The following is a 25714-nucleotide window of genomic DNA, read 5'->3' as shown; positions in this document are numbered from 1 at the left end:
AGGACTTGGATTCTGATTCTGACTCTGAAGGAGCTGCTCCAGCTGAATCAGTGGAATGTCAGCCTCAGGAGACATGAAGCCAGGAATCCCCTGAGGCTGATCAAACACAGGCCCCATCAGAACAGCTGGAGCCATCAGTTGATGACGAATCGTCTCCAAGCCCTCGGACCTGGTGAGTAGAGTGGAGAGCAGAGCAAAGAAGCTCAATGAGGCTCCTTGCCAAGGAAGGGAGGAAGTCTCTTAATTGAAGAGAGGTAGCTGCAGCCTGATTTAAGAGGTAGTCATGACCCATGTTTCTCTGTTGGAAACAACTGTCTGAACTCCTCCTGTGGTGTGTGGTTCCTTTGAATCCTGCTTATGTAAGAAACCTTGAACCTCTGACCTTTAGACTGGCTGACAAACCTGACTTGCCAATAGGAGAGAATATGTGTAGCTCAGGGTTGAACTGTGGAGTACTTGGGAGTCTCTGAGCTTGGCTGTTTTCTTGCAAATGTTTCGCTACCTGGCTAGGTAACATCTTCAGTGCTAGAATGGAGTGGGGTTTGCTCTCTCTTTATATACAGTGGCTTGCCCTGCCAGTGTTTGTGCGGGTGGGGGTTTTGCTTTGTTTTATTTATTTTTCCCTTCTGGAAGTTCCTTGATTAGGGTATTGTTTACTGCTTGATTGTATGTCTGGTGCTAATCCTGGTGTTAATCTCTGCTTATCTGGGTGATGATTGCTGGTGAGGAGATGTTCTGGTCTTTTGTTTTCCTTTCTATTGTCTCTTTTGAATAGTGTATAAAAGTTGTTTATCTCTATGTGCCTGTTGATGGCTGCCTTGTCTGAATGCCAAGCTTCCAGGAATTCCCTTTTTGGATTTAACTTGGTCTAGGTTGCTCACGGTTTCCCAGTTAAAACTATGATTGGGTTTGTCCATGTGTTGGGAGTTTAAGGAGTTTTTATCTTGTCTTCTGACTGCTAGTTGGTATTCATGGATGCACTCTGCTGGTCTTCTGCCTGTCTGTCCTATATAGTGGTTGTTACAGTCCTTACACTGTATGTTGTAGATGATTCCTGTTTTTTCTTCTTGGGCTACTGGGTCTACTCCATTTTCCTTCTCAAACACAGCTGTTTTGATAATTAATCTCTTTTCAGATCTGTGCTCTTTATTACATCATGCAATCTATCTAACATTTCCTGCAAGCCCTTTGGATTCTCAGCTTCTTAACACACACTCATGTTCCCATCCAATATCCATCACAAGCATTAATTACACAATTACCCATGAATGTGTTAAACAATCAAGGAGTCATCACACATCTTTGCCTTACTGCCTAATACTGAACTATTTCCCAAGCATTCTTTTCCCTGTACTGTGTTTTTTTTTTCTGTTCTTTATTCTTACCCAACACACTCCTAGACATGTTGGCTGTTTTCCTTCCACCATATTCATTTATGCATATTCTGGCAGGCAATCTAAAAGTTATGCTTATGGCCTAACGTTCATTGTATCTAGACACTGGGAAATTCCAGGACTGCTAGACTGGGAAGTAAATAATAATAATAATTCCAGGAAATGATCCATCACTTCTGTATTGTTGGTAGAGAAAACTACATGGACGTGGCCATGGAATTACCAGACTCGACTCCAAAGAGAAGTCGTTTTGTTATACCTTTTACTTCATTGGTTGTGCTTAAACTGAATGGAAACATCATGAGTCTTGTTTGTAGTAGGTCTAACTGGGCTAAGAGAACAGGAACACTCAAACCTTGACTGCAATGGCCAGCTTGCTAAAACTTGTTTAAATGAGATGATTCTATTGAGAAGAATCAAAAGAGATGTTTTTGGTGCTTGGATTGATTTTCCTATCCACACCCCACCCTCCTCAAAGCTTTAACGAGAAATCCATATATATTTTGAGAAACTCAAACAAGATAAAGATCCACTTTGCCTTGACCTGTAAAATTAAATTACCTGCTTGTGGCAGATGAAGTCCACAGCCCACTTTCAGCCATAATATTCATGGAAGAAAGTCTTGAAGGGTAAAGTTGTATAAAATGTGTTATGTTTGTAGGGACAGCAAAGAAATATCAGGCTTGGTTTTATGCAGAAGGTTGTTCTAAGCCAGCTTCCCCATTTCTAGCAGCAGAGGTTAAAGGGTATAAAATGGCTCATTCTGTTGAAATTATATTTTCACTCAAAACACTTTGAAGCAAGCCATAAGGATGGATCAGGCCAGGAGCTCATCAAACATTTTGGATGCACAGGGACCAAGCAACTACAAATGGGAATCTTGCAAGGAGGAAGATGGAGGAGCTTGCTCTCCTTCACTGTTGCACCATCATAGCTGATGTTTAACATTTACCATCTCTGATTCCAGAGGTGGAAGACTCCTGTCAAGCTCAGGAGTCATTAGCCTTATTCTCTACAATCTGTCCAGTTGCCCTTTAAACATCTAAATTGGTGGTCATCGTTGTATTCAGTGTCAGCAACACTACATGAATGTTCAAAACCTTTGACTGGTGCATTTTCCCCATATACCAGTGACTATTAATATTCAAGAACATTGGCCCATTGTTCACATGATGCCCCTCCAGTATTTTGCCATCACCTTTAGCTTCCAAGTTTGTTTCTGAACTCAGAACGTGAAGTTGTTGGCTAAGGTCTTCAAAGTCTTCAGTTGTTCCAGGTCAGAAGATCTAAAGATCTTCAGCATGGAGATCTTCAAAGTTCTGTTTTGGTGTTTGCATCACAACTGTCATTTCATCATTTGCTCCTGCCTCTTGGACTGCTCCTGGAGATGCCTTGGGCCTGCAGCCAAATATAATGCTTAACCAGATCAGTTATGGGAGTTAATGTGGTGTAATAGTTTAAGGGGCTGTACTAGCATTGGGAAGATATAGCCTGAAATCCATCCTCAGCCTCAGAAGTTCACAGGGTCTCTTTGGGCTATTCTTTCTCTCATTTCAGCCTAACTTGCAGGGTGGTTGTAGTGGGAAAAATAGGAGCAGGAAATGCTATGCACATTATCTTGAGCTCCTGCATGAAGGTCAGGTTATAAATCTAACAAATAAAAAAAGGAATATCTTTCTGATCTTGTCTAATATCAGTGGAGGTGTTCCATGAACAGTCAGTGGTAGACTGGCTCTGAAAGTTGTTTTTCAGTCTCATTGTTGCAGTAAAATAGCTAATAGTCAGTCTAAGTGACCCTTTAAATGGCTTTTCTTTCAGGAGGAAGGAAGGAAGGAAGGAAGGAAGGAAGGAAGGAAGGAAGGAAGGAAGGAAGGAAGGAAGGAAGGAAGGAAGGAAGGAAGGAAGGAAGGAAGGAAGGAAGGAAGGAAGGATAGTTATTTAGACATGGGGAGGAGGGCACATATAAAACCTAACATTAATACCACTTTCTGTGAAGACAGTTTTCTGTATGCACTTTGATCACTTTTAATGAGGAATACAGTTGCTATAGTGATCCAAGACAGAGAAATATTTTGGTCGACAAACTCCTTTGTCATGCTTAAATATCAGTGGGTGCAAATTGGTCTATTTAAATGACAAAAGGATTGGAAGAAGGAAATGAATGCTTTTGTATTTCAGACATTTGATATTATACCTAAGCTTTAAACACCCACAGAGGGAAGAGCGTGCATAAATTAACACTCTTGGTTTCTGTGTTTGTTCTGAATAAGTGCAACTACAGAGTGAAGGCTTTCTATCCCTGGAGGTGCCAACGTCACAGGGTGGGATCTGGAAAACAACGAGATCTAAATTTACTTGATTTCACAGTTATAGCATATTTAAATGAGGCAATGTTTTTATTGGCTGTGTTTCTTTTTCCCCTCCAAAACATTTCTGTAAGTGAGGGAGGCCATCCTCCTCCCTTTTTGCACATTTGCGGTTCACCCTGCGCTAAAAACACATTTTTCTTCTGTGCTCAACCCAGTTGCCTGCTCCTCTTGCAGCATCTCTGAACATCTGGGTACATATCTCAAGAATAACACAGTGGGTTTACCTGGCACAGTTAATTCACTGAATTTTATCTGACGAGATAAATTTTTATATGATGTTTTATATGACCAGAAGGAAAGGTCCTATTTTAAAATTCCCCAATTTTTTGCCAGCAGAACTTGTGATTAACCTTCTTTTATATTGTACCCTTGTCTGAGTAGAGCAGTTCTGCTCGGCCTTCTGTAGATTTTCATTTTTTATTTCCTACCAGCTGACGATATTCTTTAATCATCCTGATTTGAGCAGAACCCTTTTTGTTTTTTTGTTTTTGCACTTCTACGAACCTAAGGGCATCTTCAGGCATGTTGATATTGTCTTCTACTTTCACAATTTCCCCTGCTTTGGCTGCAGTTCTGTTGGTACCTCCTATTTTGTTTCCACTATTTGAGAAAGTAACGTAAGGCACCCTAGAGAAGGAAAGGATGATATTTCAATAGGAGGACAAATAAAGCTGTGACAGGCTGTCAGAAGCCACACTGTGGGGAACAGAAGAAAATTGCGGGTGAAAATAGATAAGGAATTGACAATATCCCTAACATACAGAATGTCTAATGTACTAGGCCTGTATGATGAGATGCTAAGTAGCTTCAGTGAAGCAGTTTAAGTCATAGAGAGGCCTTATTTGCAAAGTGGCCGCCATATTTGCCCTTATGAAGCAATCTGGCAAGTCAGGAGAAGGTTCCTTCAGCCTTCTTCCGCAGTGCTGGCCAAAGAAATTCCAGGCTGTGGGGCTTTGGGATCACCACCACCTTTTCCAAAGGTACCCAGCCTGGAAGTGTTTCAGCAAAGTTTGAGGGGGTCCCAGGTTCCTCCCTGCATTCTTCCATCAGGGTTGCCAAAGAACACTCTACTTAACCTTCTTTCCAAGTTCTGCAGAAGAAGGCTGAGAGGAGCTCCAGCCAGATTCTTTACTTAAGAATCATGGTTGTTCCCCTCCAGTCTTAGAAGTATGAGGACAATGGTTGCTTCTCAGAGTGGCTTCAAGGAGGAGCTTTGTTCAAAACTGAAGCACTCTTTTGACATTTTACAGACCTCTGCAATGAACATAGTCTATGTAACTTCCCCAATAAATGTTTATTGTAGTGCAGATTTCCCTGAAATCATTCTTTATTAGGTCTTTTCCAAGGAGCTGCCTCACTGCTGGTTTTCTTCAATGCTCTGAAAGACAGGAAGGCTTCAAGACACTCATCCTGGTTACTGAATTTTGTTCTATATTGGGTGCTACTTGCTACAACAGGTCTTCTTTACCTCTCTCAAGAAATCAGATACCTTCTTGTAGTTTGCTTCAATTTCAAGAGAGCGCAAGCATGTTAGCCATCATTCTGAGCTTCCTGTTCCTAATGGATGAAATTAACATAAATACTCCAAGGAACCATTTTCAACTGCAAATTTCTTTACTATCATTCTTCATTACAATTTTGTAACAGAGACTTTCTAATGGACATTTCCACATAGATATTTTTCAAAGGGAAATATGTACATAGTTGATTCTATTCACTGTCACTTGGCCACACCATGAGACTTCCTTCCTTCCTCCCTCCCTCCCTCCCTCCCTCCCTCCCTCCCTCCCTCCCTCCTTCTCTCTTCCTCCTCCTCCTTTCTGATGTCATAACATTGCTCTATAAAAATGTAGAAGAGATTTTATTTTCCCTCCCTATTCGCTGGCAGAAAATTCTGTGAGTTTCACTTTAACATGTCAGAAGACCCCAAGCTGGGAAAGGCTGATATATCAATTATATTTACCCATCATTCAACATGTACATACAGCCGTCAAATGATTAAGCAAAAGTAGCTGTCTTCGTTTCATTTAGTTATGTCTGGTTTAATGTTCAGAAGAAAGAGAGAGAAAGATCTACCAAAGAGAGTGGTCATAGGCTCCTGGTCCAAGCCATGGTGATGTCATGAGCCCCATGACATCACACCAATGACACTAAGTAATTGGCTACATTTGCATGATGACATCATGGTACCTGTGAAGTCACTTGCCCTCCTTTATAAACAGGTCATAGGAACTGAACGAATTAAATCTCAAAGAGGCAGGTTGCCAAGTAATGAAATGGGAAAGAAAAACCATTTCTTATGCAGAAGAAACAACCTCTAAATAAGTTGGGATGGCCACTCCCAGAATTCCTTGGTTGAGCATTATGTCATGGGATGTGGCTTTCACACGTGTGGAAGGCATTAAATCAAGAAAGGATGAGCGAGGAAATAGTGCTACTATTTTGTGTTCTGCTGTTGAACAAAAAGGTACCCAAATTTCCACCCAAGCTTATTAGAATTGTGGAGGGGAGAAGACTTCCATGAGGCATGATGTGCAGGGATAGCAGATTTGGTAGGACTCTCTAATAGGGTTGGGGAAGTGGTTCGTGAGAAAATGGGCGCCTTGCTTCACCTTGTAAAGATTCTTTCTTGTGTCTGAGTCAGGACTCCTAGAGCAGGGTACTTCTAAACCACTATTAACATCAGCAGTGGCATTTTTCAGCCAGTACTGGGCTTGTCCTGGCCCTGCCTCTTTTCTACTTCAAGGGTCCTCTCGCCACCTGCAAAGAGAATTCCATAATCTTTGAAACAATGGTAGCTATAGAGAATATATAGTTTAGTCTACACAAGAAAAGGATGGTTAAGATATTACCATATTGATCTCCAGGTAATACCTCAGTGCAGGGAATTTTGCCCAACCTTGATCTCTTCTCTTCTCTTCTCTTCTCTTCTCTTCTCTTCTCTTCTCTTCTCTTCTCTTCTCTTCTCTTCTCTTCTCTCCTCTCCTCTCCTCTCCTCTCCTCTCCTCTCCTCTCCTCTCCTCTCCTCTCCTCTCCTCTCCTCTCCTCTCCTCTCCTCTCCTCTCCTCTCCTCTCCTCTCCTTTTTCTTTTTCTTTTCTTTTTCTTTTCTTTTTCTTTTTCTTTTTCTTTTTCTTTTTCTTTTTCTTTTTCTTTTTCTTTTTCTTTTTCTTTTTCTTTTTTCTTCTCTTCTCTTCTCTTCTCTTTTCCTTCCTTCTCTTTTCTTTTCTTTTCTTAATCTAGCTGGGCTGCCTCATAGTTCAGCATGTGTCTTCCATAGCAAGCATGACCTTTTAATAAGAAAGCATCTGGAAATCAATGAGGCATGGACCAGACAAAAGAAACTCAGCCACTGCTCAGAGGTTCATTGCTTCAACTGATTCAGACTCTCACTCCAAACATTCTTCTCTGTACAGCGAGAGGGCACTGCTGTACCATCTCAAAAGCCTAAGAGCATAGATGATAATAAGGCTGCCTTTGCCTTCTCTTCCAACCCAATAATGTCGTCGTTGCGTCTGTCTTCTTTTAACTATTGATAGTATCCATCTCCTTAGAAGAAAGGCAGCCACCCAAGTTCAGCAATCCAAAAGGAACTCAGAATATGATAATGTGTAGCTCTTGTAAAATACTTTTGTAGGCACTGTTAATTTATTTCTATTTTTTAATCATTATTGTTGAAAGCTGGGGAGGGGAAGGCAAAGAGATCATTGCAATTTGCATCCTGCCATTTCCTCTTCACCTCCTTCAGCATCTTTGAGGTGTGTGTGTGTTTCCCCCCTCCCCCCAGAGGTAAAAGAAAAGAAACTTAACCATACTGTGAAACAGAAAGCAACTGAACAGGAAGGCCCAGTTTAGAGCCTCTTTCAGATTGAGAATTTTATCTGGCCATTTGTCTGCCAAATGAGAAGTTCATAATTCTTCTTCCTTCCATCTTCACCTGGTTAACAATTTGGTTTCCATCACCCAGAGGTGCCGAAGATTGAGGACAAAAAGAGTCAACCCACTCCAGTGCTAATCTAAATCAATCAACCCAATTGGAATGTGAAAGAGGCTGCTGGACCTATCTTTGGGAGTGGATATCTTTATCCTCCAAAACAGATTTCATAATTGATCTTTGTAGATTTTCCAAGCTAATGAACCTAAATCTGGAAAGAGATTTGCAGATTGCTTGTTTGTTCATTTTTGATGGAGCTGGTTTCCTAGAACTGCCTATCAGTGTTTATGTTTAAGCAAAAGATAGCTATTTATGACCACATGATTTACATATGCATATCCCTAGAACGTTTTTTGTCCCTTTTTTCCCCCAAACATTTCATCTCCCCCATTTCACTCACTTAGGCAGTGTGTAATATTTTTAAGAAAAGTCCCTTGAATGTTTAATGTACAGGGCAAAGGTATACATTATACCCTTTTAATGTACAGGGCAAGTATTTAAACCCAGAATGAGTAACCTGCAGGTGTTCTGGACTTTAGTTCCAAACAGCTTCAGTCAGCAGATTGAATAATAAGGGATTGTGTGAATTGTAGTCCAGAACATTTGAGGTGTACAGTACTTGGTTGCCTCCATTGGAGATAGAAGACAGAGTGAGGTCATCTGATGCCAAATAATCTAATCTTCATACATGGGCACTCTCTGGGTACAGTTCTGCATAACTCCTGGGGGAGCAGAGATGATGGAGTAGTGGAGTGGCTGTCATCTTCTGAAATGTTGTTTTGCTTGCATTGCAACAAGCAAAGTCATGAAATTTCTATGAAGTGGTTCATTCAAGAATCACTGCAAGCATCTGTAATACCGCTAACGTTGTGGCAACAGGTACTGTAGCTTTCAGAGTGATTGACTAATAATTAGCTGTGTGAATGAAATATCTAGGTGGGGAGGCATTTATAGAAGGTTGTTGGACAAGCTGTGAACTGGATGTGAATACTCTGCTTTGTGTGTGTGTGTGTAACTCTGAATCTGCAACATATGGTCATTAAACATTGATACCAAATTGCCCTGAGGAGCTGAGGCAAGCATTGTTAGCCTTTCCCTGGAAAAAAAGAAAGCTAAATTTATTCTGTAGCTTCTTAATCCATTATTCCTCTGGGGAAGATTATTATGTTATGGGCAGTCTTATGTCTGAAACCACAAGAAGGGAGAATCATGTTCCTAGTTGGTTAGATGAACTGAGTTGGTTAGATAAATGTTAATTTTTCTGTGTTGCTTGCTTCATGAGATCAAAGACGACCGTATCTGAACTCTTCCTGTTTTTTTCTTCCTCCTGCTTTTGTTAGATGTGGTTAAAGGAGCTGTAGCTCAGATACAGCAATGTATGCAGAAGGATTCCACAAATCTCCTGTTAAAATGACAGTCAGGAAGCTGGGAAAACCCATTTCTGAGTCCTTGGAGAATCATTGCCATTTGTAGTATACCAGGGGATAGAAACTGACCTGTGGGCTAGATTGCTCTACTGGGACCTACATGAGGTCATATGACATCACTGAGTAAAGCCCCACCCCATTTCTAAAACCCCTGCCTACTGCTGTTTTGCTAAGTGATGCTTCCCAAAACTTTGCTTCTAGGAACCCATGGCTTTAAATATGCCACGTCCAACTTAACCAGGAAGAAATAGAGGAAAGGAAAGTAGTGGTCAGAAGCACTAGAGACTTGAGTCCTGGTGCAGAGCCTAAACTAAATCCCATTCTATTCAAGTCTTCATATTCTGAACAAATTCTACTTACTCATTGGCAGAATGCAAGGTTGCAAGGAGGGGCTCCTTGAGAATAAATGAGTGGGAGTGGGGGGAGTGGGAGGTTAGACTTAATTACCTGAAATACAAGGCACAGAGAGCCAGCCAGAGAACCCATTAGGAACATTCACAACTGCCCACCTTGAAGTCCTACACCCAGAAACCTCAACTTTGATTCACCACATAGTTGATTTTTCCACTATTGCTTGCACTGCAATCACGCTTTTTCCCTCTTTGGTACTTAAGGAACACACTTGAAACACCCTTCTGTCCAAATGTCTTTTCACATAGGTGTTTTTGAACTTATTCCTTCCTCCTGCAGAGTCTGCAGGAGAGAAGACAGTTCCAGACCCATGACACCATTGTTTCTCTGTGAGGAGGTACAGGGAGCAAGGCTTTGGGAGGGAGAAAGAACTTGTCAGCCCTTTAAGGTAGATCAGACTAGGAATCCAATGGCATGTAGGTCAGTACTACTTTTATTGTAAAGTTATAGTATAAGAATCTTGCAAGTCTGAATGCGCTTTCCCTCTCGCTCCTTTTATCTTCATGAGAACTAGGGAGGGGCTCGTCTGAGACGTTTTCTCAGGTTACATTTGTGCCCTGGACTCAGGCCTGTTTTATTTGGCCGTTGTCTTCTTAGCAACTCTTCCTCCTGCCCCTCAAGGCCAGTTCCTCTACTCTCTACCTTCATAATGGGCTAGACCTCCCATGAGGTCCTGGACCAGGTAGTGAGAACTGATCGGTTGAGTTGGTCCATATCTCTAGAGTAGAAATTGCTAACCTGGTAATGTCTATATATAAAGACCTCTTACATACTAACTTGATCCAGTATGACTATGTCTTGATAATAGGGCAGATCTCAATCTCTAGTTCCTCCCAAGAATGTAGGAACTGGTTTCATCAATAATGAGGAGATACAAAAATCAAAACAGTGGGTGTTATGCTTACACAGAACAAATCCTTCCCTAAAAGCTGAACAATAAATGATTAATCAAAATATCTATCCAGTGAGGTCACTGAATGGATGAAGTGTAAACTATCCTTGCTTTGTGCTTTTTGGAGCTAACCTTTATCGAACCTGATTCACTGGTGTTTACTAACCTGGCATCTTTAATGGTAAGTAAAAAGAGTCTCGGCGTCAGTAATTCCAGTAGCTCTGGATTGATGTTCACATATGGACAAGGCAAATGCGGTAGAAAGATGGTCAATTTGTTTAAATGCACTGGAAGTCTTTCTTTGAGAAAGAAGCTGCATTATCTGTGATCTTCCAAGCTATTGAGCAGAATTTGCAGTTCAGACTGACACTGATGGAAAGCAACCTGGGGAGTTGTGATGTGTATCGGTATAAAAAGCTGTCTTCACAGTTACCGTATTTTCTAAGCCCTTCTAAAGCCTTGGAAAATCACTTTCTTACATTGCGTATTATCTGATACGATATTACACGTGTTGGATCCTCGGTTGATAGTTTGAGCTTGCAGTTGAATGGGGCTGTAGTGAAAAATACCCCCCCCCCAAACTGGGGGCTTCTGGGGGTGTGGATTTCAGCCCCCACAATTGTCTACAAGGATATTTGGTGTCTGGGAAATGTTGATAGTTGAAGCCCACACATCCAGAGGTGGCCCGGTTTGGATAGGGCTACTCTAAGTCATCCTTCCGCAAATTGTGACCATCCTACTATGTTGGAATTTGTAATGGTATGTGAGAAAGGCCTTGAGAGGCAGGGCGAAGAGATTCGGCCTAGGGAACGGTCAAATTAGAGATGGCATAGCCTGCAGCTGGATAATGGGTGGAGCAAGAGGCTCAGAAGGGACCCTCCCTAGCTTCTCAGGCTGTAAAGGAGATGGTGGGAGACTTGTATTTTCAAACTTGCAAGATTGATGTCAGCCTTCCCAGGTAGACCAGGCAGGAAACACGACCAGATGAGCTAATTCTACTTTATGTAAGGCTACATTAACAGAATCTTTTTAGGGTGCTACATTATATTATGAAAGGTCTTCCTCCATTTCCTGGTCCACTTATATTGGTAGAAAAGCCATGTAGAAAAGGTGACGTGTACTCCCATTTCCACACTAGCTTCACTTCATTGAGGCCAGATAGCTTTCCATATGGGAAAGAGTCAATAATTCAACAGGAGAAGTCATGTCTTGATCCATCTAGCATAAAATAATTAATATTGGCCACCCAAGGTTTTAGTAAGTAGTTTTTGCTGACCTTATTTGCAGATGCCAAGGGCTGAATTTGGCACCTCTTTCAAGTTCTCAACCACCAACTGCAATCTTATATTCTGGTTCTTTTGTCCAAACATAACTAGGAAAACATTGCGTCAAAATGCAAAGAAGGAATTAGTAAAGTGTGTTATAATGCTTTGCAAATGGAGTGAAAGATGAATTGCATGCAATCCTGCACCTCTTTTTTTTCATAGTCCTCAAAGCTTCCTCCCCAAATGCCACCAAATATCAGCAGTGTAAATATTGAAAATCACTGGTCCAATTTCCCAACATTTTGAGATGAGGAACTCTTAAGACTGGGTAGGACACCCAACCTTATTGGATTGGTGGACCCTTTTAGAGTTTCAAAAACATGCTATGAGCCCTCTCATAAAATGCCTGTCATGGTGACCATGATCAGTCACAAAATTCCTTTTTCCCAGAAGACAAATGGTAAGGTTGATTCCCACCAGCTTTCTGTTTCCATCAAAGCAAACAGACACATTTGCTGCTTGAATTTCTGTGGCAACAATGCAAGGAAATGGAGTAAAGAAGCCTGAAGATTTACTGAAGAAATCTGCACAATATCAAGGAAAAAAGAGAATTCCAGATAGTTCAACTTTGTTCAGGAGTGTCTAATTGGGAAGAGGAAGAGCGGAAGACTGGTGGTTAGCATGATCAAAAGTATCCAAGAACTGTAAGAAGAATATCCCACCCTTTTTATGAAAGCTGATCACAGGCATATTTATTTCTCTGGTTTAAGAAAGAGCTATCGTTCACCTTTGGATCCTGAAAAAACCTCAGTCTCAGGAACATTTTGATCATAAAAACTCTTCCTTTCCCTCACTCCGCCCCTACCCTATTATTCATCTCCATAGTGGAAGGAACATTTACCAGAAAAGCATGCTGCCTTTTTGAAAGTAAATTTGATGCAACAGAAAACATTGAATTATCATTTATTATGTCTTAGACCAATATGGGACCAATAACTTGTAATCTTCAGTTTTCTTCTGTCCTTCCACTTTAGTGTCAGGACTTACAAACGGTCTAAAATCCATACCTAATTAGATGCTATTGGAAAGATAATTGTAACATCCTCTGTAGAAGCAATGCAGAAATTATATCTCAACTACTTCTTCTTCTTCTTCTTCTTCTTCTTCTTCTTCTTCTTCTTCTTCTTCTTCTTCTTCTTCTTCTTCTTCTTCTTCTTCTTCTTCTTCTTCTTCTTCTTCTTCTTCTTCTTCTTCTTCTTCTTCTTCTTCTTCTTCTAAGATACTGTTTACTAGGGAGGCATTTATAATTTTAACTGCTGTACAAACAAGGTCTAGTTTTAATAGAAAATCCCCCCCCCCCAAAAAAAGCAAGCATGCAAAATGTCTATCTGTGAATTGTAGAACGGAAGGCAGAATCATTGTCCACTTGCAGTTCTCTTTTGGATTTTGCTAAAATGCTTTCACAAGTGCTCAGACTTAAGACAAAATCATGTTAATTCCCCTTCCCCCAACTTCTCCAAATTTTTACCTGCTTTGTGGGACATTTTCTAACTGGACTCTGTGCTCATTAATCTTGATCCTACAATGACCCTCAAAGAAATAGTTCGTTACGTTGCACTGATTTCTTCTATTCTGGGCTTAACTGAATCCCACTTTAATTGCACATTCACTTGAAGGAACAGAGGTTCCAACCAATGTAGCAGTATGAATGCATAATTGAGTGCTATTTCTTTTCTTTTCTTTTCTTTTCTTTTCTTTTCTTTTCTTTTCTTTTCTTTTCTTTTCTTTTCTTTTCTTTTCTTTTCTTTTCTTTTCTTTTCTTTTCTTTTCTTTTTTTCTTCAAAGCAGCATATAAAAATAAAATATATATATAAAGCAATCTACCAATAGTAAAGAACGGAACTACAACAGAATTAAATCAATCAGGCCATCCAGAGATTCCTTAGGGTTAAAGTACAGCTGGTCCTCATTTAGCGACCACAATTGGGACCAGCAACTAGGTCGTTAAGGGAAATGGTCACTAAATGAAAGCATGACTGTGCTTATGATTTTACTTCAGTTTTTCTTTGCTTTACTTTATGGACCTGTGAAGGTCGTAAATGCAAGGATTGGTTGTAAAGTTACTTTTTCATGACTGTCGTAACTGCACATAGTCGCTAAACGAGGCAGGCACTAAACAAAGAGTACCTGTATAGTAAAAGGTCTTGACCTGCTCTCAGAATAACGCAGGGATAATAGTTTGAGTCTGGCCAGGTGCACCAAACATTTTATACAGTTCTCAGTATTCTAGATGTACCCATGAGCCCCAAAAGATTGCATGTACCTCTTTCAGTTCCCCCTTGCAAAAAAAGGAAAGATAATGTAAACTACCATGCAGACAGATCCATTTCTGCTGTAGAAAAATTAAGGTGTGTGTGTGTGTGTGTGTGTGTGTGTGTATACATGCACGCCAGTGAGCCATTCAGAAAATAACCCTTTTCTCTTATAAAATTGAAAAACACTCACCCAGCCGCAGCACCTTCTATGTATAATATGGAAACACCATAAATGTGGCACAGAACATTCAGCCCACGATGGAATATTTATAGTTTCCTTGCTGGAATTATTCCAAGCTTGCAACTTATCAACAAATCCAAACTTAATGGGCTATGGCAATTGATTGTCATAATGTGCAAAATGTCTATTTATTTTCTGTATCTACCAGAAAATACTTTGTTTATTCAATAGGGTAACAAGGGTTTTCTCCTAAATAATTGCTGGTGAAGCAGGGAAAAGCTGCTGAAAACAAAGGTATGAGCACAAGGGGCAAGCGGCTGCAGGTTCACAACTGCAAAGTGGGTGCTTTTGAAGATTACTCTGAATATTACCTGTTGCTTGCCTGGTGAATTTAACCCTTGAAGTGCTTAAGCAAGGCTTCTTTATTTTTTCTTTCTTTCCATCCTTTCCCACTTACCTCTTCCCCTCCCCTCACTCCCCATCCAGGTTTATTTCTCCCTTATTCTTCCCTCTCTCTTATACCATCTCCTCCCTCCCTCCCTCCCTCCCTTCCTTCCTTTTTTTTTTTACTGTAGGAAGAACAGAGAGGAATGTGTTTTCTGTACCTATGTTTTTGTGGGTGAGAATGGTTTGTGTCTGGAAGAGAATGGTTGATATATGGATATGGGAAAGAGCAAGTTGTATGAAGGAGGCATCTTATTTTACAGATAATTGATTTCAAATTAAAAAGCATTTACTTTTTGTCCTGGTCTTAGCCTTTTTTGAAGTGTGGTTGCTGGCAGTTATATACATGTACATACATATATGCATGCATGCTTATACACATCTAGAAATGTCTGACTTGCATAAATTTATTGGAGTGGTAGAATCACAAGGTTTCTGCTACAGTTGGTGACCCTAGGTTGACACAGTGAGGAAAATGAGTATAATATGAGATTTTTGTCTGCATTTTTAAGACCAGACAGACAGACAGCTAGATAGATTTTTCTGCTTACTTTGTGGAGATTGTCTTAAATTCAGAGTCATCTTCTGGATCCTCCATTCCTTTCCTTCTCAGGTTCAAGACAAGTTCCGTCTGGATCTCTCTGACGAGGAGGCAGTACACTACATGCAGAGCTTGATTGATGAAAGTGTCCATGCTCTCTTTGCAGCAATGGTGGAACAGATCCATAAGTTTGCTCAGGTAAGAACTTCATCAAGATTTTCCTAGAGCACATCAAAAAACTTTGGGTTCCTCTTTCATCATCCAACAGAACTAAGTAAGGATTGCCAGCTCATGAAAGCAACATTATTCTATCATTTTCCTCCTGGGAACAGTGATGGGTAATCCCAAGATCCCCCATGTGCAGTCTCAAGATAGCCCCCAGTACCCCATATGCAGTCCCATAGCTTCCTGAGATAATGCTGCTGAAATTCAGTATCAGCATGGTTAATGATCATTGGGGCATTTCCCCCCCCCCTCAAAATTAAGAGTGAGAATAGGAATGGGAGACCTCTGGGAATTTCCCCACTTCTGTTTCTTCTTGTCATGCCCCAGACCACAGAGCACAATCAAGGAAACAAGCATCACATAGACTTCAGTAAAGAACTTGAATGCAAAAATTAGAATACAGAATCTTGGAAACTACAATAGTAACTTCCAGCTTTCTTTTATGTGTGAGTCCATTAAGGCAGAACCTTAGTGAACCTTTCCTACCTGGAGTTTTTCCAAGCCGAACTGGAGTAAACTGTTAAAGTACTCCTCTCCCATTTTAATGGATTTTTTTATCACTGGAATTCTTTCTATTTCTTTTCCAGCCCCCCTCACTACTCCTAATCTTCTAATCCCCAAAATGGGATTCGGAAGTGCTGGGTTCTTTTAGAACAGGATGATAAAAAACTAAGGGAAACATCTACAGTATAACAACCATAAAAACAACACCCCCCAAATATAAAACAACAAACTATAAAAACAGGAAGTAAACATCGCTGTCTTTGAAAGCTTCCACACCATCAACAAGGAAGGGCCTAGCCTAATCTCAACCAGGAGACTGTTCCACAGTGTCCAGACAGTTGTCACAGAAAAGCAGCTCCCTGGAGCACTCGAAAATATGAATCAATAACAGTTTTTCTCTGTTTGATCTAATTGATTGGGCTGGTTCTGGTTGCAGTAACCAGTTTTAGGGTTCTCTTTGGCATGTTCATGGTATTTTAATGATAGGAACAGGAGCAGGAGACCTCTGTGAAGCAAACTATTCCTATGCCCACCCATAATCCCCCAACCCTGGAGTTGTCCCCTGAATGGCCCTTTGTGGCCCTCCTGAATGTCAGGAGGCTCAATTTAACTGGAGATCAATTGATTTCTCAATTTCCATTGCTGTATATCTCTTGATGGTAGAGGATGTGAGATGAGTTCAAATTGTTGCTTCAACAAACAGTATAGTTGGGCTGAGCTGATGCTCCTAAGTTGCTAAGTCTACCATTGATTCATTTATCATAATTTATTTATCATCATTTATTCAGTTAGTGCCTCCATTTCCTTCCCCTACACTCTTCCTTTTGTCCACGGCCAACATTATCCAGTGGAGTGTGAAGGGACCCACAGTTTGTTGAATGAGGTAGCTGGAAAATCAAATCAGGTGGTTTTCAAAACCTAACCTTCCAATAAGCACTCAAGCAATATTGGTCTTTGCAGCCGGCATACTACTCTGTGGACCTAGGCATTAGGCAAGATGTAGCCTAAGAAAACTCTTGACTGACAACAGTGATGTCCACATTTTCTTGGAGACTACCAGGGAAGGCAGATCTTCTGGCCAGCTTTTTCAGCAGAGGGAGATTTTAAATGTTGTAAAGTATCTGTGAGACTTGGTATGCCTGCATGGAATTTTGCCTCCAGAAGACCTGGTTTAGATAGATAGACAGATAGACAGATAGACAGATAGACAGATAGACAGATAGGAAGGAAGGAAGGAAGGAAGGAAGGAAGGAAGGAAGGAAGGAAGGAAGGAAGGAAGGAAGGAAGGAAGGAAGGAAGGAATTCCATACTGTTCCATAAAATAGCTTCAACTGAATTGGATAACTAAGGAAAGTATGAATGCTACAGACCTGCCCTTGCATTTGTTGATCAATTGCTATTGAGAAAATCTTTGATTCTATGTACACCAGTGTTATCCAAACTTGGCCACTTTAAGATGAGTGGACTTCAACTCCCAGAATTCCCCAGCCAGCATGGCTGGCTGGGGAATTCTGGGAGTTGAAGTCCACTCATCTTAAAGTGGCCAAGTTTGGACAACACTGATGTACACAGTCACAGCAAAAGAATCCTTTCCAACAAGGAGATGTGTCATGGTTAGCTTGCCTCCTGTCCCCATAGTCTTAAGACTGGAGAATTTAGTGAAGGCAAGCAATCCAGATCTTCAGCCACTGCACCCTGGGATTGGTTCCTCCTACTCATGAGCAGGAAAAAAGGCTGGTCCCAAACTTAATTTTTAAAAGCAATAACAAAGCTTGCACTTCCACGCAGATACCCAATTTCTGTATAACCTGGCTGTTTCAGACCATCAGATTGCTTCCAATTGTTTTATCATTTTCCTAAGTGTTACTCTTGGTTCTGCATGTGTTCGTCCAGTCCATGGCTGTCTTCTGTAAGTTTTTTTTTTCTTCTTTTAATTAGAAGAAGAATCAATTGGTGCTTTAATTCCTGCCCAAAGTGACTTGTGAAGTTGATCGTTTCTATAAGAGCAGATACTTATTAAAAGCTCTTATCTGAACCAGAGTAGCCAACAGTCCTGCCTTTTTTTCCTCCCTACAGTTTATGAGCCTCTTCCCTCCCCCCATCACCACCACCCTAAGTAAATATATATTATTACTGATGGTTATCAAGTTTAATTAACTAGAAAACATCACCAGAAGCCACTTATGTCTTACAGGAGATTTTCTAGTGCTTTATTAAGAGCAGTACACCAATTCTTGACAGATTTCCACCGGGGACTAATCTCTAGGATAATGTAGCTTAAAAAAAGAAGGATGCTACAGCCATAGAAAGAAAGAAAAAAATGTGCAAGGATTGGCACATTGGGACAACACTGGGTTTGGAATGATCATGCCTGGAATAATTGAAGCTGCTTGGGCTGGGTGAGAGTCATTATGTAGCAGAGGAAAGAACTTGAAATATGATTTATTTTAACACTTTCAGTAGCTGGGTGAGTGATGCTGATCAACTGTGTCAAAAGTTTGCAGGTTGTGCCAACCTAGAAACCCAAGTAGTGCAACCCAAGGTGAAGGGCATCTTTATGTCCCAAGCCATTGTTGTTTATTGCATGGATTATATTAGTGCCTTCTATATGGAGCTCCCTTTGAAGAGTACCATTGTAATGCTATGTGGGAATGATCTTGGGAGACAAGTGGAAGAGCTGCAGACTAGGCAGCCATCAGATAAACAGCAGCTGAGTCGCCAGAAGGAATGGGGGCATGGCAAACATCTCAGAAGGGACCTTCCCTAGTTTCTTGGACTGTAAAGGCAAGGGGGGAGAGAGCTACCTTATGATAAAGTTAGTGCTAGCACTTCTGGGTGTGTTTCTTGTCTGGACTACCTTGCAAGGCTGGCAGTCCTGAAGCTCCAGTTGGTGCAAAACACGGCAGCCCACCTTTGGACAGGTGAGAGCTGTTACAGGCATGGATCACCAGTGTTGTAGCTTCTAGGTTGTCTACCAGTAGGCTTCTGGGCACCTGTATTGTGCCCAGAAAAGAAAGTGCTAGTTTTGACCTGTTGCCAGTCCTTCGAGGTTGTCCAGATCAGAAAACAGACTCCAAACACAAAGACTAGAACTATTCTTTACTGACAGAGTCTTGCAAGCCTGCCTATGTTTTTCCTTCTCTTCCTCTTATTCCCCCAGATGTCAGGAAGGAGGCAGAGTGTCTCTTTTTCTACTACTTTCCCTGTTTCCTGGGCTCAAACCATGTTTTTGCACATGTTGTTCTTTCTAAATAGTTTCTCCAAAGTCATCTCCATGGCTTCCTACTGCTGTAAAGCTCTATTTGGCTTGGCACCCGGGGACCTGCAGAACTGTCAGCTTCAAATGGGGGGATACTGAGGATTCCACCCCACGGAAGATTTGGAGGGGTGGGGCAGAAATCCATGCTTCTCCCTTGTGACCCCAACATTGTGAAACACCCTTCCCTTGGAAATCTATAGGTGGCCTTCTCTCCCAGGGTTTAGAGCCTCTTGAGAACAGAGCTTGTCTAAAGAGTTTCTCATGGTTAAGATGACTGATGGTTGAGGGAACCTAACAGAGCAACAAGCACAGCTTTTATGTTATATTATTTAGATCCTTTTTATTGGGTAGTTTTGATATTTGTTTTTATATTGCAAAACACTATGAGTATGATGGCAGTATTATACCAAATAAATAAACCCAGAAGAGAAGGTTCAGCTGGGGTTAACCTTCATATTGGCTGCAGACACAGAAGCTAGAAGCGGCCCCACATAAATAGGGCTTATCTGGAAAGTCCATCTGTGGTGTTTTCCTTCTCATTCTCTCCCAAGGGTAAATAGGGTGTGATGGGGCATAAACCAGAGGATAAGTCAAACTATCTCTGGTTGCCCAACCTCCATCAGTCCACATGAGTCAACCATGCCTGCCGTTATGTAAACCTGTTGCATTCTGGGTTGTTGTTTTTTTTTTTTAATCATTTACAGGCTGCAAATTTTACTAATTAAAGAAGTTATAGATTTGAAGAAATTAGGATAAAATTAGGCAATACAGTGTTTTTTCCTCCCTTATCCAGTTCTTCTTTAATCGATTTGCCACACATACACTCATTAAATTCATATCTTACCTAGAGGTGATTTCCTATCACTGAATTTCAGGCCTACTCTAAAAATAAAGCTAATGATCCCTAGTGTTTTGGTACCTGTGTTTGTCCATCATTTCAAAATTATTCCTAGAGAAAAGGGGTTAATTCATTAACTAGATTAAGTGGGTTGTCTGAGTGTACCTGTACTATGATTGCAACAGGGTTTTACAACTCTTTCTTTTGAGGGAATCACCTCTCCTTCATATATTTTAGCCTGGCTCTCAGCACACAAGACTATTTCTCCATTCCTTGGGGACTTCACTATTAAGCACTAGACATCTTGGATGTCTATGGACAAATTATGCTCTTGGGCCCATTAAAAAGGGAGAAATCTGACCGCAGTATTAACTTGTGCCCATGTCTGCTACTGTCTTCACTTTAATATTGCTGGTGGTTGTTTTCAGAGATAGAAAATGTCTCAATCAAATTTGCTTGTTCCCAAGTGAATGAAACCCAGGCTGGCTTAACCTCATTTATAAGACAGGCTTGAGGCTTATCACTTCCCTGGATTGTTGAGTTGAGAGACAGCATAAATGAGAAATGGGTTTGGACTGTCATTTCAATGTAGTGTGGTGTTCTAGGATTGTGACAAGCCCCAAATTAAACATCCTGCCAATTGGTCTGTGAGTTCTTTTGTTGCGTAGAAAAGAAACTGAAGTTATACGGAATACCCTCTATCCAATGGTCCCTTGAGTTTTGCAGGCTCCCTGGTAAAACTCATGGTTTGGGTGAGAAAACGTGTCTCCAAGAATGTTTTGTTTCTGTTGCCAGTTAACAAGTCAGTCCTAGCCAACCACCTGCCTTTCAATTTTCCCTTCATATTTATAAAAATCCTGTATTATATTGCAGGAGTGAGCAATCTCTGGATCTTGAACCCATTTGTTGCTCCTCTGCAGCCTTCCAGTTGCATTGCCAACTTAGGGCGATGCAGTGGTCCAGAATCACTGGCCATTATTTTAATTTATTGTACAATATTTATTTGTGTGCCACCCACTTTGTGAGCTCTTTCTGAAATCCTAAGAAGTCATTCACCATTCAAACAGAATAAATTACGAAAAAGCATGATAAGTTATCAATAGGCATCATAAATTGCCAATAAGCATTTTGATATAGGAACACACAAAAATTGTAGCGTTAATCTTAAAGAGGCTTAGGACAGCTTTAAAAAGCAAAGACAAATTCAATCTTGTGCTTCTTTCCCAAAATTGGGGGGGGGGGGCAGGGGCAGTCCTTTTACTTCCCTCCAGAAAGTTAAACATTTTCCAGGCCATCCAAAGGTTGCCCACCCTTCTTCGCTGGTTTGTAAAAATTCCTCCAAGATAATTTCATGTAAAGCACTCTCAAAACGGCTATTTTAACATTAAGTATTATGCCTCAGTATACCTCTGAGCACACTTAGATTTTTTTTCCCCTCTCTGTTCTTGGTTCTTTGCCAGGTGAATGTTAACCGGTCCCTTCTTTCTCTTCCCTAAGTTGTCAGGCTAATAAAGCCTGCCAAATCCGATGCAGGAGCAGAAACCAAACTTGGTCTCGTAGGGGCTGAAGGAGCACATGTTGACCTTCTTGATAATGCCATACCTTCTCATAGAGGACAGGTATAACTAAGAGAAATGGTTAGGAAAATCAAGTTCCAATCTCAACTGTGCCATAAATTGAGTATACCGATTTTCTCATTCTCCTTTCCCCCTCCCCATCTGTAATATGGAAAAACAGGACACTGACTTTCCTTAAAGGGATGTTGTTTTTCTTCAGCATTTGGGTCAAGTTTAACATTTGCAGTTTGCCCTTTTTTTTAAAAAAAAAAATTAGCCAGCACTGAAAGACGACAGGATGAAGTGAGGCTTTACTTGAAATGGGTAGGGGGAACAATGGGAAGAAATGTTCCATGGGCTCCAATGGGACTTTCCTGGTCTTCCAAAAAGCTGGCATAAGAGCATGAGAATTTTGTTCTTGACCAACTCTTCCCATTTATTTTGGCATTGGGTAAGTACAGAAACTGGCGCTACTCACAAAGCTTTTGTATCCTGGAGAACCTCATAGATGCTGCTGGTGCTGGTGATGATTCAAACTTCTAACTCTGAGGTCCCTGGAGTTTGATAGTGTTGAGGCAGTTCCAAGTCAGCCCAGTGTACTCCAGCATAAACCCCATTGATGAAAGTAAAAAGTAAATGCTTGCAGTGGGGAAATGAAATAAAGATGATGCCTTCCTTAATGTTTTCTTTCTCTCTTCCTCCTCCTCAGTACTGGAGAAAATGAGTCCCCACCACATCTGAAGGCAAGAATTCATGCTGCTCTGTCACGCTGCTGAAGATAACATCAAATAAGGATGTAACTTTGCTAGCTTGGATAATCAATTTATCAAGAATTGCCATTCAAACTAGGTCAAGGGTATATGTCCCTCACTCTAGGTATATCAGCAACGGTTTGGAAAACAGAGCAATGCCCTCCAGAGCCAAAATGATAAGAAGAAAATAAATGTCTTATGGCTGTTAAAGGACATCTGTGCACCTATTATTGTGGTTTGTTTGGACAAAAAACATGAAATGTAGCCTTGCACTTAACTGGTCCCTCTAGAAGAACACACCTATAGCAAGACAAGTATTGTCAAAGCTTATGAACTTGGAACTGAGGTTTGGGGTTATTTCTAGAACTTGTGCAAATTGAGTCGGCCCATACTTTTAGAGTAGGTTACATCCTACAGACTCCTTTTAGAGAAAGGGATCCTATGAACTATCAGCAGATCTGGCCTTTAGAGCAAAGCAAAGTGCTGAAAGATATCAACCATGGACGTGAAAGGCCTGACAGGAAAATGAATGTTTTCACTTTCTTTATAAATAATAACGTATGTTGACTGTATATGCCAAGTCTAATAAAATGCCTTTGATGTAATCTTAAATTCTCTTTATTTAGGCTTCTTCAATTTTCTTTTTCTGCTCTTTGCACTCTTAGATATAAAATCTTTTTAAACATTTATTTCTAGCAGTTTCTATTCCAGATGGTCACACTTCAGCCTGTTATGACTGTAAAACTAGGTTCTTTGAACTCTTAGGCCAGTATTCTGAAATTGGCTTACTTGATGGTGGACCTTCAGATACCGCTTGGCTAGAGTAAATACTTCCCTGCAGAAAAGAATAAAGCCAACTACAGCTGAAGATTAATCTCTTGCAGTAGGCCGCAGAGTATTTACACTGCAGCATCTTTTGCAGGTACAAATTACCACGAAGTGAATAATCTCTGCATTTATCTCATAGCTCCTTGTCAATATGCATGGATTGTGCGGCACAAAATGATAATGGAAAAAATTGTTCTTTAATTGGGTTGGTATAATTTTTCAGTTAAAAACTAGGTTCCATGTGCTGAGGATTGTCCCCATCCACCTTTATTGTGTTAGTTAACTGGTGCAGAGGGACATTTTATTGTAATGATACCACAACATGAGATAAAATAGATATGGGCTTCCAGTGTATGTGTATCTTGTGGAGTGGGGGGGACGTTGCATTTAAGACTTTCTTCATTATAATTATTGGCTCTTGTTTGCCTTTTGAGATACCTCCTCCTCCTTCTCCTCCTTCCCTTTTTAATTTTTAATTGACTTATGAAATTGTCCTCGAACCAATTTTTCCCCTTCTTATTTAAATGCCACATTCTCCTCTGTGCTGTTCTTGTTTTCTCGAGTGCTAAAAATGTTTTCTCTTCTGGGGAAGGTGCAATCCATAAAGTCAAATTGTTCTCCTGGGCTTTGTGTCATAATGCTATTTTCAGCCACACAATCTAGTACATTGGCTTTGGACTCGGGAGAGTTTATAACTACGGGATAAACTCTTTTCCATCTGTGCACCTATTGTGGCAGAGGTAAAACCTAGAAATCTCAGTCAATTGTTGTGCGGTTCCAAATGCTCAGTTTACCACTTCTATAAAAGTTTCCAGTTTTCATATATTTGACGATTGATAGCTACAAAATGTGGGGTGTTGTGGAGCTGTTGAGATTTTGAAAAATGACATGGACGACGTCCCAAGTAAAGGCCAGTCACAAAACAATTGGAAGGGTTCCCACCCCCGTGTATGCACCTGAGAATTTTGCCTGAGAATAGATGCACGCATACCCAAAATTCTCAGGCATAGAAAGGGAGGGGGTTTGAGTGTGTGTAGAACGCACTGGGCCATATTTAATGTTTCTGGAAGATCTTCTAAGCTGATGCCTGTGGTTTGCTGGTATACTTTGACCAACATCCCAGCTACCTTTATAATGGGCCTCCTGTTTCATATCCTGTGCATCTTCTGAGGATGGGGGGGGAAAAAAATCAAAGAGCTGGCAGTAAGATCTGTGCAATTACGTCTACCTGGGGCAGCTGTAGGTTCTCCATCTCTGGAGCCTTTTAAGAAGAGGCTGGACAGCCACCTCCCATGGATAGCTTCACTGGTTTGTGTGCACGTTGCAGAGGGTTAGACAAGATTATCCTTGGGGCCCCTTCCAATTGTGGGAAAAGACACACACTAGAGGAGAACAGTTTGAAGCTATAGTAGCATCCTGCCATTGGGTCTGGAGGCTGGAAGGGAGAGTTAATTTAAGAACAACTTTGTCACCTTGATCTACATATGTGGAGCCAAGTCATAAATGTTTTGATTGCAAACTTTGATTACAAATTCTGGTAAAGATTAAGCACCGGAACCACAATTTGACTCATATGTTGACTTCAGATGAAACTGTACTTCTGACTTTGTTTAGGGTTTTGGGTGGCCTACTGTGTGGTACAAATCCAGTTTGGGGATTCAATGAATTACACAAAACCAGAAAATGGGTTAATTCTATAAAGGTATTGTGCAAGCGTGGTCTGGCTTTCACATTGCTTTCTCTCTGGCTTTCCACAATCATTTGTATCTTGTGCTGTTTGGTCTGCTCTATAACCACAATGTTATGCTACTATTTGTCTATTCTAGGTGATAAAATCAAATCAACTTTCAGTATGGATAAAGTTGCTAAAGTTAAAAGTAAACTCTGTGTTAAGCTTGACTGCTGAGGACTACATGGACCTATCCACACAGTTGTCTTTGCCACATTATGGAAGGGTTTGACACTAACTTCTTCTGTGATTTTTTCAAGTTCCCATTCTAACCAACATCGTAGGGGTTTCTTACTGATATCTCCCATCCAGTCACTAACCATGTCTGACTCTACTTAGCTTTTTTGAGATTGCTCAAGGTCAACCAGGAGCTTCTTCTGGGAAACAACTGTGCTGATATTTTTCTTGTGGGGAAACCTACCACAAATATTAACTCAGTATCAGTATCATTGCCCAGACATTAATGCCCATTGCTTAAGATAGAAGCAATTTATACGCATGTTTCTTTTATTTCTTTTAATTATACATTTATAAGATGTATTTATAAGCATTTTTAGCCTGCTTTTCAATAAAAAAGTGGAACGAAATGAAGCAATTTTAATGTCCTCTGTATAAACTTCCTTCCTGCCTACTGAACTCAGACATTTTGCCTCTTGGCTGACATTTCTGTTAATTAGAGTGATTGATTAATTGGGCTAATAAATAAATATTTTACATGAGTCAGTGCACAACCTCTTTTGGAATGAGGGTCACACACTAAACCTTTCCTGTGCTTGAAAAGGTCCAAAAATAGGCAGGGCATGGAGAAAAAATAAACCTGATTTAATTTATATGAATGAAGTACTGTTAATA

At 40.7% G+C, this 25714-nt stretch overlaps 1 protein-coding gene across 3 annotated transcripts in view; it reads left to right on the top strand.

The window, feature by feature from the left end:
* Positions 1–25447, top strand: part of PIK3C3 (phosphatidylinositol 3-kinase catalytic subunit type 3) — an 83443-nt gene extending 57996 nt beyond the window's left edge. For 2 of the 3 annotated variants that reach the window (XM_088152740.1, XM_088152742.1), the window contains exons 25-26: positions 15244–15369; positions 22263–25447. In XM_088152740.1, coding sequence (XP_088008866.1) covers positions 15244–15369; positions 22263–22277 — 141 coding nt within the window. In that variant the 3' untranslated portion in view covers positions 22278–25447. The remainder of the gene's footprint in view (positions 1–15243; positions 15370–22262) is intronic. The other variant, XM_088152741.1, reaches the window with a different exon arrangement.
* Positions 25448–25714: the final 267 nt, after the last annotated feature.

Source organism: Python bivittatus, unplaced genomic scaffold (genome assembly GCF_059951505.1).
Source record: "Python bivittatus isolate LINGU-HERP-01145 unplaced genomic scaffold, Pbiv_v1 ctg000570_np1212, whole genome shotgun sequence".
In the NCBI taxonomy this organism is placed as follows: Eukaryota; Metazoa; Chordata; class Lepidosauria; order Squamata; family Pythonidae; genus Python; species Python bivittatus.
Note: the sequence above shows the minus strand (reverse complement) of the source record. Positions and strands in the feature narration are given on the sequence as shown.